At 53.3% G+C, this 19,697-nt stretch overlaps 5 protein-coding genes across 5 annotated transcripts; 1 reads left to right on the top strand and 4 right to left on the bottom strand.

Annotated features, from left to right (window-relative positions):
* Positions 1-104: 104 nt before the first annotated feature.
* PODANS_4_7730 (uncharacterized protein) lies at positions 105-1,532 on the bottom strand (the record flags this gene model as incomplete). Its single annotated transcript, XM_001906025.1, has 4 exons — positions 105-1,001; positions 1,075-1,221; positions 1,415-1,458; positions 1,526-1,532. The coding sequence occupies 4 exons, from the start codon at positions 1,530-1,532 to the stop codon at positions 105-107; spliced, it is 1,095 nt and encodes a 364-aa protein (XP_001906060.1).
* A 2,679-nt stretch (positions 1,533-4,211) lies between these two features.
* Positions 4,212-5,001, bottom strand: PODANS_4_7740 (uncharacterized protein; the record flags this gene model as incomplete). Its single annotated transcript, XM_001906024.1, has 2 exons — positions 4,212-4,555; positions 4,971-5,001. 2 exons carry the CDS (start codon positions 4,999-5,001, stop codon positions 4,212-4,214), a joined length of 375 nt encoding a protein of 124 aa, XP_001906059.1.
* Positions 5,002-5,472: 471 nt separating this feature from the next.
* On the bottom strand, positions 5,473-5,718 carry PODANS_4_7750 (uncharacterized protein; the record flags this gene model as incomplete). The annotated part of the gene is made up of 1 exon (XM_001906023.1): positions 5,473-5,718. The coding sequence occupies one exon, from the start codon at positions 5,716-5,718 to the stop codon at positions 5,473-5,475; it is 246 nt and encodes an 81-aa protein (XP_001906058.1).
* Positions 5,719-9,740: 4,022 nt separating this feature from the next.
* PODANS_4_7760 (uncharacterized protein) lies at positions 9,741-11,413 on the bottom strand (the record flags this gene model as incomplete). Its single annotated transcript, XM_001906022.1, has 4 exons — positions 9,741-10,351; positions 10,419-10,535; positions 10,635-10,722; positions 10,799-11,413. The coding sequence occupies 4 exons, from the start codon at positions 11,411-11,413 to the stop codon at positions 9,741-9,743; spliced, it is 1,431 nt and encodes a 476-aa protein (XP_001906057.1).
* Positions 11,414-15,718: 4,305 nt separating this feature from the next.
* On the top strand, positions 15,719-18,298 carry PODANS_4_7770 (uncharacterized protein; the record flags this gene model as incomplete). Its single annotated transcript, XM_001906021.1, has 2 exons — positions 15,719-18,140; positions 18,198-18,298. 2 exons carry the CDS (start codon positions 15,719-15,721, stop codon positions 18,296-18,298), a joined length of 2,523 nt encoding a protein of 840 aa, XP_001906056.1.
* Positions 18,299-19,697: the final 1,399 nt, after the last annotated feature.

Raw genomic sequence — 19,697 nt, 5'->3', positions numbered from 1 at the left:
ATAACCTGGCCCCTTTCCCACCCAACTGCTCCCAGCCCTCCCAGAATACCATGAATTACAATCCCATATAAACCCCCCATTTCTGTCCCCTCAAAACCCCGCCCTTACATAATAATAGCCGGCACATCCACATTCGCCTTGATCGTCTTGTGAGGCAGCACACTCCCCCCATTAACATAAACCTCATCACTAATCGTCACATCATCCCCCAACACCGTCACATTCTCCAACCTCGCCCACCTCCCCACCACACTGTTCCACCCCACAATCGTGCTCTTCACCCAAGCGTGATCCTTCACCTTGGCCCCCGAGAGCAGCACACACCTCTGCAGCCTCACCCCATCCCCCACCACCACATCCGGCCCAATCGTCACGTTGGGCCCTATTCTGCAGTTCTTCCCAATCTTGGCGCTCGGGTCAATCAGCACGTTCCCCCCGTACACAAACGGCTCCGTCGTCGGGGTCAGCAGCTTGCTCTGCTTCTTCGCCAGGCTCGACAGGTACAGGCACGTCCCCGTCAAGAAATCCTTTGGCTGCCCGACGTCCATCCAAAAGCCCTCCAGGTCAAAAGAGTGCAGCTGCCCGTCCTTCACCATGGCGGGGAAGGTCTCCTGCTCGATCGAGGTGGGCCTCAGCTCGATGCGGTCAAGGACCGACGTGTTGAGAATGTACATGCCCGCGTTGATCCTGTTGCCCACAAACTCGACCGGCTTCTCGACGAAGCGGTCAATCTTGGTCGGGTGCCCCGGCTTGTGAACCACGACGCCGTACTTGGAGGGCTCCTCCACCTTGGTCACGACAATGGTCCCCTCGTCGCCGTGCGACTTGTGGAAGGCGGCGAGCTCCTTGAAGGGGTAATCGCACGTCACGTCCGAGTTGAGCACGAAAAAGGGGGTGTCGTCCTTACGGAGCACCTCCTCGGCGAGCTTGAGCGGGCCGGCCGTGCCGAGGGGCTCGGATTCGATCGAGATGGTGATGTTGATGCCGAATTCTTTTTCGTACTGTGTTTGAGAAAGAAGATGCATCTTAGTGGGCTTGTCACTTTGGTATGTAGTGGTGTGGGACTGGACAAACCTCGGCCAGGTACTTCTCCATAATCTCGGGGCGGTAGTTGACAGCCAATACAATGTCGGTAACACCAGCAGCTGCAAGGGCCTCGATCTGGTGCAGGATCATCCGCTTATTGCCGAACTCGACCAGAGGCTTGGGGAGGGTCAGAGTCTGATGAGCGATACAAAGGTTAGCTACTCGAGGTTTCCTGAACGGTGAAGTCGCAACGGTCTCTCGTATCAATGGTGAAGGCCCGCCGGTGTGGGGAGGGAGGGGGGCTAGATCGCCGGTGTTGGTTCGTGATGTGTTGGGCACCATCGAAAGGGAGCGTGGAATGGAGGGAGGGGAGGGCAACAGAACGTACGAGAGGGCGAAGGCGAGTGCCAAAGCCGCCGACGAGAATTAGGGCTGTGAAGAAGGACAAAGTCAGCTTTCCCGTCCATCTTGAATAAGTCCGTCTAGAAGAGGCACGTACCCTTCATGATTGCTTGTTGAGGGGGATAACTCGGTGTAGGTTCGCTAAACCGTGAACGATGGACTCGACGTCTGACGATTGCGCGCGCGCTCTCGGGTAGTGCGTAAAGCGGGTAGTTGCGGTGTATTAAAAAAAATGGTTCGACTTTTACAACGAGCGTAAGAAAGGAAGTTGGTGAACGAGAAAAGCAAGCTGGCCCCTTCGAAGTTCTTGTTGCTCCTCTCAAGAAAGCAGGTTATAATTAGGAATGACACGCTCCAAGTTAGGTAGGTAGGTCACGAAGCTAAGGTCCGAGAAGAGTGGGGGTGGTGAGTTAGGCCCAGACTGCAACTTGAGAATGAATATAATACGCGCGGATCAGGAGAGACACGCACACGACGCACAATAAAAAATTAAGGCCGAAGGAAGTTCGTGATGAAGATGTCGAAGATGATGAAGAGAGGACAGGAAGCACAAAAAAAAAAAACTAAGGACACCTACTACTACCGACTGACCATGCCACAGCTGCCACAACACAACACATGGCGCCCCTCCCCCTGGCGGGCAAGCAGCTAAGACAACACAAAATGGGGCCTTTGCTGAAGGTTGGTCCGTGCTTTTCTCCTCAGCTCTGCGACCAATTGTCTGGGGTACTCCTTGGCCACATGCCAGCTGAGCAGCCAATCAAGCCGCATAATTTCCCCTGGCGAAATTGGGGGCAACATTCATCAGCTCAACCCTGTGGGAGAGATGGGGAATTCAGGGGAAGGGGGTTGAGCTCTTTTCTTCAGAGCAAGCTGAAGCTATCAATGAGACTCTGTCTGCTCTTCGAGTGTTGCTCTGCTCTAGCTACTCCTTGCTCTCCCACATGTTATATACTCCGCTACTATGGGCGTCTTCAACACCTAGCCCTCAAAAACCCATAAACCTCCCTCCCCAGCCCTGCCCTGATCTACATCAAACACCCAAAAACCTGGTTCATACCTTCCCAGATCCCTCAAATCATGCACATCCCAATTCTGCACAGCCACCTTTTGTTGGGGGACCTCGTCGCGTACCTATGAAACAAAACGAAAGCCCATGTTTGACATAAGCTTCACCACGAGGTCACCTGCTGCTCCCCGAGACCTTGTGACCTTGTGCAACCAACAACATAACATGACTTTCCGTCCCAACAACATAAAAAGCCCCCTTAGCGTGCTCCGTATTCTCATTCGTCGGCCGGCTCCGGTCCCGGTCCGACACGGCGTATATACAGCTAGTAACACTGTTGCGCGGCGCCGGGTTCGGACCCCGTTCCGGACCGGTCGGATTGGAAAGGGGTTAAAATTTTGGCATCCGCCACATCACCATCACTATCATCACCATCATCACCATCATCACCATTATCACCATCACATACTGAAAACATGCAAAGAAAATCAGGAGAGTCAGCCATGTGCTCAAATCCGTGTATTCATTTCTCCCGTGATAAATCTTTCTTCTCAAGTCATCAAAATTGTCTCTGCTTTCTCTGATCAATCCACCTCTTTTTGTCGTCATAAACGGTGTCGTTAAAAGGGTCATCATATTCATCATCATGTCGTAAACGTAAAAAGAAAAAAAAGAAAAAGACTAAACCACCACCACCACCATCATCATCACCATCCTCACCACCACCACAATCATCCAAAAAGGGGGCATAGAAAAGGCGGTCCTTAATGGTGCCTCCCGCTGATGCCAGAACGTGAATTCCTCCACCTTTTTCTTTCCAGTCTTTGAAAAAACTCCTCGCGACTCCAACAGCGTCCAATGCCCCCCTCCGCTACATACCAACGGCCCTCTCCGAAACATGCGGCCTAAAAAAGCGCCCAGTGAAATGGTTGTGAACAGGTTAGACGTTCAAAAAAATCCTCTGTCCTCCTCCTTGTGTGAATTAGGAATCCGGCATTGACAGAGAGAGGCTGAGCCCAGGGTGTGAACAAGGAAACCGAGTGTGCAAAACAAAAAAAAGTAGAAAACTCCAGGCCAAATCGTAAGCCAGGTCCCTGGTCCAAGAGTAATAGTCCATCCAGAGGCAAGAAAACTCGATATGTTGGCTGCCCAGTGAGGTGTTTGCGGCCACCCAGAGTTGCCCCCAAGTGTCCGGTTAGCTCAGACCTTCTCCCACAAACCCAACCGGCTGGTCCTGTCATACCCAGCTGGAAAAGTGTGTGAAGAAAAAAGTGTCGCCGTGTCTTTTGTAAATGAAGCGAAAGTCATCAAAACAGAAATCCAAAATATGCACCGTGGATATGATCAGGGAAGCCAAGGCCGGAACCAGGCAGGCTCGGGATGGGGTAAAAAAAGGTCGCTAAAGCTCGAGCTTGTCTATGTCGTCGTAAATATCGTTTCGTCATTTCGTGAGAATGCAAGAATGGTTTTTTTTGGTGGAAAATTCCATCAAGTCCGCTGTGCCGCTGACCAATTCAACGATCCCGGATGAAAACCGGACAGTACCATCCAGGTATCATCTGCGGGGTCTCGCTCACTGTGTTTCGCTGTGAAGCCTTCTCCGATTTTAATTGGGGGAATAACAGTCCAATGTCCAGGTGGTAGTGGTCGCCCGAGATCTGTTCCACAAGCTGGGCAATGGTTCGGTCCAAAAGGGGGCAGGCAGACATGGCGATTCAGCGAATCCCAACGTCCACCCTGCTCCCGCCACGCGGAAACGCGGCTCCTCTGGGAATCACTCCAAAGAGGTGGTCGAACTGCTGCTGGAGTGGTGTCCAGACCTGCGGTGGCTTGTAGACGGGTGGTGCCGGCTGCTCTTCCGAGACTTGCGAACGCTGCTGTCGTCGGCAGGCAGCCCCTGGACGATCCCGTTGCGGGCAAGCATGCCGCCATTGACTGAAAAGTTCCGGCAAACCATAAAAGCACGCATGGCTGCGTTTTCCTGGGCCAGGTTCCCGGATTCGTATGCAAGGTCCGTCTGGTACTCGCGGCCATTCACCAGAACCAGGCAAGTGTAGCCGCTGCTGTCGCGGTAGCACTCGTAGCTGGGGTCGTGCCATCCACGCCGGCGGCAAAGACCTGCAAGTCATCCTCGATTAGCACGGCCCTGGAACGATCCCATACTCAGCCGTTGGGCATTGTCGTTTCCTACAGGGGGAGAGTATTGGAGGAGGGGGAGGTGGTAGCAAGAACGGCCTGACATGAAGTGATCTGCATGACAGCCCAACCTGAACCCCCTCAGCCCTATGGGGTGCAGCAGGTATACATGGTGTGCCGGATCGAGGGATGAATGACCAGGGGGTGGATGGATGCTGTGCCTGGGGATCTGAAGTCTGAAGCAGGAACATAGGTAAGGTGTGTGTATGTTGTGGGAAGATGTCGTGCAGGGGGGTTGGTCAACAACGACATGCCACCACAACAGGAACAATGCGGGAACGGTGTTTAGACGGCAAGGCCAGAAAGAGAGCTTCCAGAAAGTCAATGAAGAACTTACTCTCCAGGTACTGCATGTAGAAGCCAACCATGGTGACAAATTTGCTCGTAATGGGACCCCAATGTGACAAGCACGGCAGGTTCAAGACGTGGAACAGACGTCTGGCAGGTCCCGGGAAGCCAAAAAAGAAAATATGGACGATGCAATAAAGCAAGAACGGACGGCAAGGCTGGATCCGGGACTCGGTACGATATGCGATGCAGTCGAGCCCAACCTGGCTGGGGGTGGAAGTGGTATAGAGAGAGGGAGGTAGAGAGTAAGAGGCCGGAGGTGGAAGCTTGTCCTACAGACGAGAGGGTGGTGTGAGTTTGGGTGGTGAGAGAAGTCAGGGCTGATAGATATGCTACGTATCAAGGCTCGGACGCAGGAAGGGAAGTCGTGGACCAGAAACGGCGAGACATGTGTGCTTTATTGCAGTGACGGGCGGTGGTGGTGCGGGGCACGGGGGGGATGGCAAAAGTCCAGATACAGACACCAGACGCAGCAGGGAAAGGACGGAAAGCTAGACGGACAGAGTGGAAGGGTCGTCGAATGCATGTCGACAAAAGATGCGGCTCAAAGTGTGACCCTCTTGATGTGTTGGCGTGTGTCGTTGCCAGTTGATACAACCGCTGAGACCGGGCCAACTCCACCCCATCAACATGGGGGGATGCATCGACTTGGAGGGGAAGATCTCCTCTGATAAGTCCGACCAGTATGGTATGGGGAAAGGATATGGGTCCTGTTGGCCCATGATGCACTTGCTCATGCTCGATGTTGCTATTCTTCTCTCAGGCTTGGCCCTGCTCCGGCCTCCACTCCCGCACCTGTCCAACCCCCCTCCGTTCTTCCCTTTTGTTTTGGTCCGATCTGGGCGGGCCCGCGGGCTTTTTCTGGGTAAAAGGCGCGTTTGTATGCAGACATGGCCTTCTCAGAAGGTGGCAAAAATGGAACCGCCGAAGGCCAATGTCTCTGCTTCTGCAGGTAGACCGGAAGGGGAAACGGACAGGACGACTCGTCCACCTCGGCGGCACTCTGGGGGATATCGCCGCTGGGCTGGTGCCGCCGGGGGCATCTAGACAGACAACGGTGCCCTGTAGCTTCTGGAGGGAAATGCCGGCTCATCAGAGCACCGCAGTGACGGACGGGGACACAAGGAGGGACGAAGGGAGACTTCTCCGAGATCCATATGCGCGGCCACTAATGCAGCTGCAGTCGAATCGACCAAGTAGCGGTTGGTAGTGTACACAGGAACAGCGTTGGCCGTGGACAAGCTCTCCGAAGAGCACCTACAGATAGATACATTGCAGGGGGTCAAGCATCTGTGACGATATCTCGATGTGATGATGCCAGGTATCCGTAGCCGTCGCTGGCCGTCACCCGGGCCATGGCGATTCGCCCACGGCAGGTTTCCGTCATCGTCAGCAGAGAAAACAAAAGTTTTTTTTTTTTTTTTTGATATTTGATGCGGCGCCGAAGAGTGGTGGTTCGAGAAACAGTTTCTGTGGGGCCGCGTGTTAGTGCACAGTAGGACGGACGAATCAGGGACGGGCAATTGGATCTTCGGGACGACAGTTCACAAACAAGGTCGGTAAGAAACGAACGGCGGCGCTTCGAAGAGAAGAGGACATTGGAAGTCGGTGAGGGAGGGAATGAGGTGCATGAACAGTGGCTGGGGGGGCCGGCAAACCCTTGCATCGCCTGCGTCTGTCTGCGTCTGGCCCTAACGACAACTCGGCCTTTTGAGTGGCCAGCGACGTCGCAAGGCAACTAGGCACTGGTCGACCTTGACACTCATGCAATGATGAGTTGGCAATGCTTCTTGATATTAAACAAGAAGCCAAGTATGGGTCGGGGCGCCGAGGGGGCAACTGACGAACGAATCGATACCGGCGACAGCAACAGCGTGCAGCATGTACATGGCTCGTACAGAAGCGGGGGGGTTGTGAGAAGGAATGGAAGGTGAGTGTTTTTTTTATGAGTTATTCTAGGGAAAAGATGTACCTGTCTGACAGGGTAGGAAAGAGAGCATTAATAGGTTACCACAGCCTTATCCTTATCGTACCTTCCATTAGCCACGGGCAGCCAGACGAGGAAGGCAGGACAGGACTTGTTCGACTGCCCACCATATTCAAGGCAAGATCTCAAGAGCCTGGAGCAACCAATTGGGAAGGTTGGATGGGTACCTATTCAATGACATGAATGAATCCAATGTCTTCACCACAAACCCAACCCTAATCCGGACAACCGAGTCCCATGTGCGGGATGAAACTGAATGGTGTGCATCTCCAAGCCGAACGAGACGGATGGCCAATTGGGATAATGCTGGAACTTCCAGCCTTCGGCACAGAAGGCAACGGCCACACATCCAACATCCAGCACCGCGGTCCTCGTATTGTGCCGGCGGAATCACCACGGCCGGGTCCGTGTTTGACAAATTGGGAGACAAGACCTGAGCAGGAGGAGGAGGGGTCCTTTCACACCCCGCAGTAATCAAGGGAAAAAAAAAAGGTGTTGGTGAGGGGGAGGGGCAAAGCTGACCCCTCATCCTTCATGGAATGTCCAAGCAAACGTCATCTCGCAACAGTGCAGCCTTTGCCGGCTCTATGTACCAGACGGCGTATTGCCAGCCCCTCCTTTGCTCGGTCTTTTTCTCCTGGCGATATCTGGGCTGGGCCTTCATTCGGGCTGCATACTGGGTCTGGGTCCGGCTCGACGTGACAGCGAAGGTGAGTCCTTCTGTTTTTCTCTGCTCACATAATAACCAAAACAGATTACACAACAGAATCTGAACGTCCGAATGCATGAGAGAGGCCCTGCCATGCAACCTTTTTTTTTTTCGTTGTTCTTGTTCCCCCTCGGGCGACTGGTAGCCATCAACTGATATCGTCCGGGACCCATCTGGGGGAGGGCCCATTATCGAGGCCCATGGACAGATCCAGCAAATCGACAGGTCTGGGACGCCGGGAGAAAGAAATGCCAGCAAGGACAATCCTCCTCTCTTTCTCCTGCTTCCCCCGGAAGAGCTGATGTTAGACACCGCTAAACGTTGGGCTCTCAGCTGGATTCCAAACGGGCATCCATCTGCCCACGCCCAGCATCCAACCTGGGTCTGCAGATGAGAGGAGTCACGATGAGCGACCACTCACTTCAACTCTCAACTAAATCATTGACCCACAACCTGAACATCGTTCTCTTCGTTTCCAATGCCGAGCTTCCGCGTCAGGCGTCGTCAAAACATGGGCAATGGAACCAACCAACCATCTGATTCCAGAAACCGAATCACGATGAGATCTTAGACATCCAAGCCGGTGTGGATGCTTCAGTCCCAGCTTTTCTCACTTCCCCAGGCTTCGCTGACCATCCCTCTGAGCCGATCCCATGGGAACATCAAAAGAGGGGGAGGTACTACCAGTACCAGTCGGGCGCGGAGAGGGTGGTAAGACACATTCCTTCTGTTCCCATTTGCTTGACACGGCTGGGACGAGGAAAGGAGCAAGAAGCCCATCTGTCTGTCCGGGGCGTCGTGCATGAGATAGACATGCAATGGTAGTATTGGGTGCGCCTCAAGATTGCCACGTCTGTCCATCGTTCGCTCATCTTGACCGTTTCTTGCTCTTTCTAGGTTTCAGATTTGCCGGCATCGATGGGATAATGAGAAGGCTAGAGATAGATGGGCCTGCAGTGGCGATGTCTATCTATCTTGCTATCTCATTCTGGACACAGAGTAGGACAGATAGTATGAGCACGTGTGACAGTTCTGTAGGCTTCACCGTCAGTTCCAGATCCAGAGTCGGGGGCAGATTGGTACATGCAGGTCATCCAACAGGCAATACACGGCTACCATGGCTCGGGATCTTTACAAAGTAAAGCATTGGGGGAACACCAGTGACACCATCACCTCCTCCGCTGCCGGCAGAAGAAAGAAGCAGAAACATGAGTAAACCTCCGAGGCCTCCTTTTTGCCTCTGATAGCTAGCTGCAAAATGCACCACCTATGTCATACGTGCATTGTGCATGTCCCCCGGCCCCAGATGGGAAGGCACGAGAAGTCAGGAAATACCTGCATGTTATTTTCATTCTAGACTTGAAGTGAGATCGTGACTGCTCATTTCTCATCTGACCATCATGGCGACAGGTTGCTGTTGCCATCCGTATTCGTCCGGCGAGCTAACGATTCTCACATGTACAGAGAGGCCATGAAACAGCCAATCAAGTACCCTTGTTTCACCGGATTTGGACATCTCTCTCTTGCTTTGAGAGCGGTTGGTTTGGGGTGGTCACGGCGGAATAAATGTGATTAGACACGTGATATCTGCTCTGCTCTTCTCTTCTCTTCCTCGCCAGACTGAAGGTCAACTGCAAGCAACTTTAGATTTCACTGCACTTGACAAACTCTTTGACTTCCTTCCACATTCTCTTGGAATTTTGACGTCCCCTACTTTGCAACATATCATCAACCTTGTTTGCAACAGGTTGCCGATAGACAATCCAAAGAACGTTTCCACTCCGAAGCCAACAACAAGCAATCCACAATTTTATCTGCCCTCGCCATGACAACATGCGCGTTGTTTCTCGACAGCATTTTATTCTCATTCCTCTGTTCAGTGACCACAAGCAAAAAGCAACTAAAATAACTTTTTGACACCATGTTATCCCATTTGCCAACGTATATCCCAGTGGCCCAACGACCTACACCAAACATACACATATCCTATTTTATTCCCGTACAAACCCTTCCAGACTCAACACACATATATCTTCCAACCACACCATCACCAAACACAAGACTCAGTTAAACCCCCCCTTCCCCCTAAAATACCCCCTCATCGCCCTCACCGCCCCTTGCGGGATCACATAAACAGGATGCACCGGCCTCACCCGATCCGCATTCTCAAAAACCTGCTCCCCTTCCAAATAAGGCAGCACCATCCACTCCTCGTCTTCCAACACCCACTGATGCATCCCCGCGCTCAAACCACTCAGCACATAACAGCTATGATACGCGTCACTCATCTTGCCCGGCTTATCCCTCAGCCCCCCCCTCTTAGTCTCATCCTGACAGCAGTTCAGAATATAACGTATCAACCCCTCCCGACTGAACAAACTGTCATTCACCGGAGTTGGGGAATTGGCCAGAGCGGCCTCGATCAAGGGGAAGCACGCCCCGACCCAGTGGGAATAACACCCATCAACGAGCTTGTTGGTCCGCCCCGAGAAGCCTCCTTCGGGGGCGTACTGCCGGCTAGAGAGCCATGACAGAAGGGAGGGGAGGTTGAGGGTTTGGGGGATGGTGATACTCGGGGGGCCGAGGAGGGAGAGGCACCCCAATGCGCAAAAGGCGTAGGCGCCGTGGGCTTCGGCGGAGGGGGAGGAGGATATCCCGCCTTCGTAGGTTTGGCCTAGCAAAATGATGTTGGTAAAATTCGTGTGGGAGAGTGGGGGAGGCTAGAAGAAAAGAACACTCACATCGTCGAACGTAGTCAGCTACTCCAGACAGGAGGTTAAAACTCGGGTCGTCGGGTTTATATGCGGGCGATTCGGGAGTTAGATCGAGCGGCAGATCGAGCAGCGTGATGATAACAGCTGCACAGTACGCCCCTCTGTATCCATCATCAGCCCTTTACCCCTAATCCATTCCCAGCATAGCAACAACGTACCTAATGTCCTCCTCCCCCCCCCTACAAACCTCAAACCCACCATCCCTCTGCTTCAACCCCCCCAGCCACCTCCACATCTGCCTCCTATCAATAACCTCAAAGCCTTCCTCTCCCTATTTTTTTAAAAAAAAAAGTTTTTTCATCATCAGCAAACAAACCCTCTTTAATTTTCTATCCAGTAAAACTCACCCCAACAATCGCCAACGCCAGCACCACCGCATACGACGTAGCAAGATGACTCAGCTGCCCACCCCCACCACCAAACCCCCCACTCCCATTCTGCATCGACCTCGCCGTCTCTTTTACACTATCCCTATACCGGCTCACGTCCTCCCCCAACATGGCCAACCCGCTAAGACACCAGTACAAAAACCAGGGCCTGCTCGCGTCCGCGGCGACAAACTTCCCTGGCAACCTACCGAGCGAGGCATGAAGAAAGGCAATGTGAGCCTCCCGGCGGAGGGAGGGGACGTTGTAGGCGTTGTAGGTGAAGAGATCGGGGGGGAGGGGGGAGGAGGAGAGGAAGGGGAGAATGTCGGATAGGGTCTCGTCTTGGAGGGTGGAGGTTGGGGTGATGAGGGGGTCGTGGAGGGGGGGTGGGGTTGTGAAGAGGCTGTCTATCATCATTGTGGTCATGGAAGGGGGGAGATTGGGGGTGGAAAAGGGGATTTCCGAGTCGATGGAGGAGTAGTCGCTGTCGTTGTCGTCGGTTACGACTTCGAGGTCGTCGGGTTGTGATGAGGTGGTGGCTTGGGGTGGTGGTTGTTGGGAAGGGCCCGGTGGTGGTGATTGTGAGGTTGACATTGTGGTCGAGGTAGTCTTCTTTTCCTTGTTCTTCCAGCTGAATAATACTCTTTTTTGTTGCGATGGGGGGCTCATTTGTGAGTGAGAGCCCGGTTGTTGTGAGTGGGAGTCTTTGTTGTGAAAGCGTGGTTTTCAGGGGTGTGCTCAAGTCGAATAGCGGGGTGAGCGAGGTGATGAACAATCGTCTGTGCCGGTAATATTGTTCACCAAAAAAACTACACCGCTTTTGAATTCATCACCGGCCGCATAATGAAAAGCCACTGATCGTTTGCGGCGTTCTCGCACAACGGTCGATTGGGTATGTAGGTTCAATGTGTGTGAGGTTTTGCCTTGTGGCTGCCAGATGCCAAGAACGTCAAAGTTGGGGATGGAGAAAAGCGGGTCATTCTTGTCATTTGATTCACTTGGAGAGCTTGGTATCTGTGAACGGCGGAGAATAAACGTCTTCGCCTTCGTCTGGTAGATCTTCTGATTGTTTAGGTGATATTTGAGCCAACTGACTGAAACGTATCCAATGCTGTTTGGACCTTATTTTCTCTCTGGATCCTGGGGCTGTCCCACCGGCCGAGGCGTGCCAAGACCACCGAGCCGAACAAGCCGGTAGTCCCGGCCCAAGGCCGGCCGGAGCGGAGGGGAGCTCCGGTGCTTAGCAGTCAACTCCGACAAACGCCGGCCGCAAGCTCCGGGTAGCTTCTCTCTCCATCTTCGATCTCTACACTTGATTCAACGTGGCCTGGTATTCCGCCCATCTCTTACAAGGTAAACATCCGATGTTCGTTACAGTACAACCCGTCCAAATATCACATCAACTTAATCTTTTACAGCACCTAATCTTTTGGTGGAGACCGAAAACAATCTCTACCGCCGTCTACTTAACCGAAGCCATCGTGGTTGTTGCTAGGGAGACCCGGAATCAACCAGCAGCAGATCATCAACTGAGGAGCTGAACACATCGGAGCTATCTTGTGTGATCGCCAACCTCTCCAGAGTTTGTCCGGCTACGAAAGCCAACTAGCGGGTAGTTCCGCCACCATAGACCAACTGTCGGCGTTGTCAGTCAGTCAGTCAGTCTTCTTCCCATCACCCGTACCATCAACCGACGAACGACACGAATTCCCGCCAGCAAAGCATGCGAACAACACCACGAAAGTGGCGAGGAAAACCCCGGCATGCCCGGACGACTTCAGACGCAAAGAAAAAGTCTTCATCGAGTACGAACAAGCTAGGACGAAAACGACAACGTCTTGGCCTTCAGTGGAGTCACATCGCGTTCTTGACTTCAACCGTCCTTGGAAGACATCCCGGCAGGGTTAGCAAAACAAGCATCGCGTCCGGCCGATGGCACAGATCCGGATAGATCGGTCAGGGGTGGCCCGGGTGTCCCTCCGGTAGACAGTTGCCGGCCGTCAAACACCCACACCTTTGCTGCAACCCCTCCTTTTGGAAGCACAAGAAACAATAGGGGGATTTCCTGATTTGGATCAAGATGCACCATTAGCATCGACTTCGCCCCTCGAAAAGATCTTGGGTGCTTGTGGGACAGAACAAGCGCTTGCTCGGCGTCTCGCGGTCGGAGTCGTGTGGGAGTGTGGCTGATCCTCTTCCTATCGCTTGTCCAGAACCGGCGGGCCATGTGGCCAGGGTGCGGTTTCCCCTTTCTAGACGCATATGTATGTGTTGGACAGGAGTTGTGGCGGATATGGCACATGAATCCCATGAGCACTGATCCCAAGCCTCAGCGGTCAAAGGATGTCCATTGTCTCCTGTGTCAGAGTTGACTTCAGCGTAACTCTACAGGAGAGCACGGAGCAGGTCACTGGAGATCAGTGGAAAGAATTCCGAACCAGAACCCCCTTCCGGAGTTGTTCGGTTCGTGGGGGTTGGTGTGGAGTTCAGAAAGAGGAGGAGGTTCTCGACCGAGCGTGGGTTTTGTTTTCTTTTTGAAGACAAAGCATGGGCGATCGTCAGAAACGTGGCTTGAACTTATCGTTTCTGCTGCCTTTGTATGGAGTGATGAGGTCGCGAGCCGGCCTCGTTCAACGCCTCTTCCGATAACCCTGGGCCGGATGCTGATCCCCGGCGTCGAGGTGAGGACGTTTGACGAGAGGGGCCCATGTCGCTGACCGGGATAGCAAAGGGGTCGACGAGGGTTCTGGCGAGAAGGAATTGTTATCCCCTGTTTGGAATGTTTGCTGAATATTCCCAAAGTCCATGTTGGCACAGGATTGTTTGGGTATCACGATCCAGTCCCTTTTGAACTTTGATATCAAAGCCCCCAACGGCCTTGAAGTCAATTCAGGGTCCAAGGTGTTTGAGAGAAGAGCTGGGGGCCCCGCACCCGCACTGGGCAGATCAGATAAGCGCGGGGAAACGGCGTGGATCAACGATTGGCCCCTGCAAGGACTTCGCTGTGCCCTGACCAGCAACCCTCATGACCGTCCACCATCCATCATCAATTCAACACTCGCCATCAGAGCCGAATGCTACCATTGGGCCCGAATCGCGCCGCAGTGCTGCATACGACACGGGACCGACTTCTCACTGTGTCTGTACTTCCTGTGGGATATCTCTGGCAGCTGGCAATTGGCATGGCCGCGGACTTGTGCTTGTGCCTCGTGGTGTCCTCATGCCGCGAGATGTTGTACAGAACTATTAGGAGCCACGCACCACCTTGGACATGACGAGGCGCATGCCAACGATAAGTAATCGCCCACTGCCTGCTGCACTCCCCTCTTCCCTTGCGTCCGGGGGCTCACCGGACTCGCTTCGCCTGGAAATCCAGCAGTTTTATGCCAGTCCAGTGAACTGACATGGAAGCCTGAGAATGTCTCAATGGGCCGGCGGCGGGCGCGGGGTCTCACCGATGACATGAAACAACCATGCTGGGAAGACGAGCAAGAGAATTCAGCCAAAGCCGGGCGAAGGGTATGACGAGGCGGATGGCAGCATGAAAGCCATCTGGAATGCTCTCATATCGCAGCACAGCGCCGGGGAGAAAGAGAGCAGCCGCCAGTCCGGGCCATCAAGGAGAGAATTGATTCGGTAGAAGCCGAGATAGCACGTTTGCATCGTTACTTGCCACCACTGCTTGTTGCAGTGCATAGGAGTCGTGATGCTGTGCTGGAGCCCTGCCTTGCTGATGAGCGTCCGAAGGCTGTCTGTCAGTGACAGGTTGTTCGACGTCCATGGCAGATGGCTCAACGGGCCAAGCCGCCGGGCCCACAAGACCATATGGGCGACACCTGATGCTGGAAAGCCGGTCTTGTCGATAGCGCAAGCACCAAAAGAAAACTCCGACCTGGATATCGACTGGTTCGGCTGGGCACCTGGGCAGCCAGCCTCTTGGGATCTGCGAGAGCAAACTGATCATCAATATCAATGGCTGTGCTGGCGTACGGGATATGTATGTCTTGCTTTCCTCTTAATATCGTGAGCGTCATCTCCTAGGCATAGGGTGGTCAGCATGGTCCATACGCTTAGCTATCCCGTCCCGTTCCCCGTCCCTTCGATCCCTTCAGGGTTCTGTGGACCTCGCACCATCTTGGACAAACACTGAGATGTCTGGAGCTGGCAGCTGGGTGAGGGGTTGGGGATCCAGGCTCTCGGCAAGGCGAGGAGGTCCCTGTACAGTGCGGGAGGGGGTTGACAGGACGGAGTGGTGCTGGCAGCAGCCCACTGTCAACCAGGTTTAGCGCCTCAATGATTGGCCGGCACTTGAACTTGTGCCCACCTTATCCGTGCACGACCCACCCAATTAGCATCGCCGACGGGACCGGGGGTCGATGCATGCTCACCGCCTCTTCAACGGACTGCTGTGGAGCGGGTTGCGTGAGAAGAGAAGTGAGAAGAGGGAGAACGAGCCACTGGTCTTGTCTTTGTGGTGGTCCCTCCTCTTCCTGCAACTCCCCAAAGACAACCACCGACAAACACCCTCTGGCTCCCAAGGACAGGACAGGACTGGACCCAAAGGACGACAAGGCCGTGCAGCACTCATACTCGGCCTTCACAAGCTTCTCGTCCTCTACCAGCCTCACCTCTCCTCTTTGTCACGACGTTACGACTGGGAGTCTTCGAGAGACCACGAGTACAGCAGAGGAACGACAAGCCGCGCTTGATGCTTGTTATGACATGAGCCTTTCCTGACCGACAAATATCGATACGCCCAAAAAGAAAGAGCGGTGTCGGTCTGTCCACGCCCGCCCCTGGCACTCACGCTACAATTCCATCCGAACAACCTCCAATCCCCTCTTTGCCAACCTCTCTTTTACAATTTCTGGTTCCTGGTTCCGCTTCGGATTAGCCACCATGAACTTCGAGTTCAACAACACTGTTGGGGGGGACCCTTTGCTGGAGCAGCTCAGATATGATCATCGCGACCGCTACTCCTATACCACTGCCGTCTCCTCCGCTCCTCTCCAGAACATCACCTCCACCGCCTTGACAACCATGTCCCAGTCAAGTCGTCAAAGCCTGAGCCCAGTTACGAGCTGGCTTCCACTTGACCTCACCGGCACCATGAGCGCGCCTGTGTCGGTTCACTCTCCCAACTCTGCCAGTGGAGCAGCTTCATCGCCCGATGACCACAGTGCCCATTCACCGACTCACCAGAGCGCCATGTCGAGCCCTCTTCAACAGCAGCACTCCCCATACCACACAGCTGCCCACCAGAACCCAACAGGTCTCATCTCGGACTGGCCTCTTCCCACCCAGCAAGCGACTACTGATCTTTCTCAGTTTATCCAGGACTCGGCCTTGATGCACTTCAACCCTTTCATGACCGGCTTTCAGCAGGGCGCCATCGAGTATCTTCCAGCGACCACTCAGGGCTTGGAGAATCAAGGGTTACAGTTGGAGCCCGCGTTTGCCATTTCACCAGTCGACGACGGCTCCCAGGCATTGCAGTGGGGGACCTCTGGCATGGCAAACTGGCAGGATTTTGAGCCCATTGGTTTCCACCCCGACGGTCTTCCACGGGGCGTGACAAGCAGTCTGGGAAGCCATTCACCCACGGGGACATACTTGGAGGTTTTGTCGCTTGGTGGCAGCAGCGACAACGGGTGGACAACAGTTGACCCGATGTTTCCGAACTACACCCAAAACGCTGCAATTTTCAACCCAAGTCAAACCCTGCACTTGCGCAGCGAGTCGGGGTCATCTACATCTGACAGAAACTCTCTCGAGTTTGGCAGCTACGAAGAGGTCTCCTTCCCACCATATTCCCCTTACTCGCCTGGTTCCGACAGCTATGTAGACCCATCATCGAACCACCGAAACTGTCCCCCTGGTGACCACCACCATCATCACCAGCACAACCACCAGCACAGCCACCAACAACATCACCCTCATCAGTCCACATCAGCCGAACTGATCAGTCCAGCCGCTGCTGTTGCCCCCATGTCTATCAAGACCATCGCCGCCACCAGCAGACCAGTTGCCAGCGGTAGCGGAGCTGGGTCCGTCTCACCTCCCGCCAGAAGAAACTCTGGGACGAGAAAGAGCCCCATTGCCAAGGCCACCAAGTCGGTAATTCGGAGGACGTCAACCGGCAAGAAGGATGGGACGGGCGAGAAGAAGGTTGGCAGGCGTCGTGGGCCTTTGCTTCCTGAGCAACGCAAGCAGGCCAGTGAAATTAGGAAGCTTCGCGCTTGCCTTCGCTGCAAGTTCCTCAAGAAGACCTGTGACAAGGGCGAGCCTTGTGCTGGTTGTCAGCCATCTCACGCGCGTCTCTGGCAAGTTCCTTGCACTCGTATTGACATCAAGGATATCGGCTATTTCATGAAGGACTGGAAGGCTGATTACGAGCGTCATCTTGGCCGTGGAATGTCGGTTTTCAACGTCAAGGGTTTCGCTCAAAAGGAGACCCTCATGTGGATCACCCACGGCTATGGCTTTGCTCTTCCGGTTATGGTCCGCGAGGTGTATGTGGCTGATGACAGCTGCTTCCAGGTTGACTGGGTTGAGTCGACTTTGACTGATCAAGAACCTATTGAGTTTGACATCCGCACGGAGCACCTTGATGTTGGCCAGGAGGGTATCTCGTCCGAGGCTCTCTCTGAATACCTTGACAAGCACATTGACGAGGGCTTCGAAAGATTCATTGACGACCACTTTGAGGGCACTCCTTTCATCACCGACATCTTCAAGACCGCATACCGCTACTACGCCAAGGAAAGATCGCCCGTCATTCGCAAGGCTCTCAAGCTTGTTGTGGCTTACAACCTCACCCTTCACATCACCATGATCGAGCAACCACAAACCGAGGCTGCTATGGAGGGCCAGATTGATGACGAGGACTCAAAGTACTATGGAAAGGTTGTAGCCCCAGTCATGATCAACTTCCAGATCAAGTGCGCCATGGCCGATTTGTGGCGTGAGCTTCAGAAAGATGTTCTGGAGGAACTCTCTGCGCTTTACTCTAGCGTGTACAGTGGTGAGCGCTTGAAGAACTGGCCAACCATCTTCATGCTCGCTTCCATCCTTCTTGCCGTCTGGGAGGAGATCCAGTTCGACTGCCACTACCGCGTGCCGGATCCAGTTGCCGTTGAGAAGTTCTGCACCGACATGGAGACTGTCCCAGTGGGTGTCATTGTTGGTCTTTTCCACGCCATCTCCCAGAAGCTTCCATCATTCACTGAGTGGGACACCCGGAGACACGGTCAGCTCTTGAACAACAACCCTGCGGTCTGTGACGCCATGACCGAAGTCAGACAGCACGTCATCAAGCATGGTGAGAATACCCCTATCTTTTATATCCGTGACACAGAAGACTAACTTGATTCCACAGAGTCTTACCTCCGGACGCGTGCGGACTCCAAGTTTGACCGTTATGACTTTGATTCATTATCAAACAAGCTCCTCTCAAAGCTCGTCATCCGTGCCAACTAAGTGACGCTCTGCCTTTTGAACACGCACAAAAAACATTCCAGCATCGTCTCAGCATGGACAAAAGCGTCCCATCATGCCATCACGATACCAACATCTGCGGTGGTTGATCCGGATCTTACATGTGGTTTTTTGCTTTTGGTGTTGTTTTTCCTGTTTTTTCATCTGATGATTTTCTTTGGGGGTTCTTCTCAAGCTAAGCGACGGCGTTTATTGCTTTTTTTGTACTGGCTTTCTGTTATCTCATGTCAACAACACCCTTACGCTTCCAACTATTTTTTCACGACGGCACGGGCAAAACGATGTTACTCTCACTCCCACGAACGAAACTTTCTTCACAAAACTTCTTTACTGTCTTTTAGAGAAAGGCCCTGCGGATGCGGAAACGAACACAACGCAATGCGATCATGACTCTCTACATCTTTTTTTTTCTTTTCAATTTTTTTTATAACGGAAATGACTCCTCAATGCGATCGAATTAAGTTAATCACAACAACAACATTCAATACGACGGGGCGCACATCATGAACCAATTGCGATGAGTTTCCCCCCCCCTCCCCAACAATGACATGCTTGCAAGCGAGCACAAGAGCGAACTGCTATTACTGGGAGGAAGAGAAGAAGAAAATGGGCAGGTGGGGGAGGGAGTTTGGGAGTTTCAAGAGGGTTTCCAAAGGGGGCGGTTGAATAGTTGATGGAAGTGTGGGAGGAAGAGGGTGAAGATATGTAGCTGATGTTTTTTCAAAAGAGGAGATGATGAATGGAAAGATAAGAGGTTTAAATTTTTGGTACCAAGATTTGCTTCGCGCAAGTGAGGTAGATGGGGGGAGATATGCTGCTGGGGATGATAAGCCATATAGAGATGAAGATGTGATGTGATGTGATGTGGTATGTGAAATGGGACAATGGGACAATGGGAATTTTGGTATTGATCAAACTATTTCCATGCGCTCTTGGTGATGTTGGTGACTTGAAGGCGGTGTTCAGCATAAGAGGGCCTGAAGCCAACGCTGCCCCCGATTTTACTCATTGGGGGGGTGGTCGAGGGGGAGGAATAGGTAAGAGCGAGGCACACTCATTCACTGACTGAGCAGTGACAAGTTGTCGTATCTACCTCACCCCTCCGAACCTTTTTAGCCTCGCCGTCCATCCCGCCTTACTGTACAACATACATTAGCAGGATCCCACCGCCGCATCCACGCCTGCAAAATGACGGGTGAGGCTTGAAGTATTGGCAAAACGTTAGTAATCGCCCGATCATGCTGCAGAAACTGGGCTTGACCAGAATTTATCTCGGCCATTGTGTGTTTCCGATTCTGGAGACCGAGACTGGGGGTCTTGATGGGTGTGGTTGAGGTTGAACCAAAGGGGGTTCAGGGGGGGGTGTTTAATGGAGGGTTAG

Source organism: Podospora anserina, chromosome 4 (genome assembly GCF_000226545.1).
Source record: "Podospora anserina S mat+ genomic DNA chromosome 4, supercontig 4".
Classification (NCBI taxonomy): domain Eukaryota; kingdom Fungi; phylum Ascomycota; class Sordariomycetes; order Sordariales; family Podosporaceae; genus Podospora; species Podospora anserina.
Note: the sequence above shows the minus strand (reverse complement) of the source record. Positions and strands in the feature narration are given on the sequence as shown.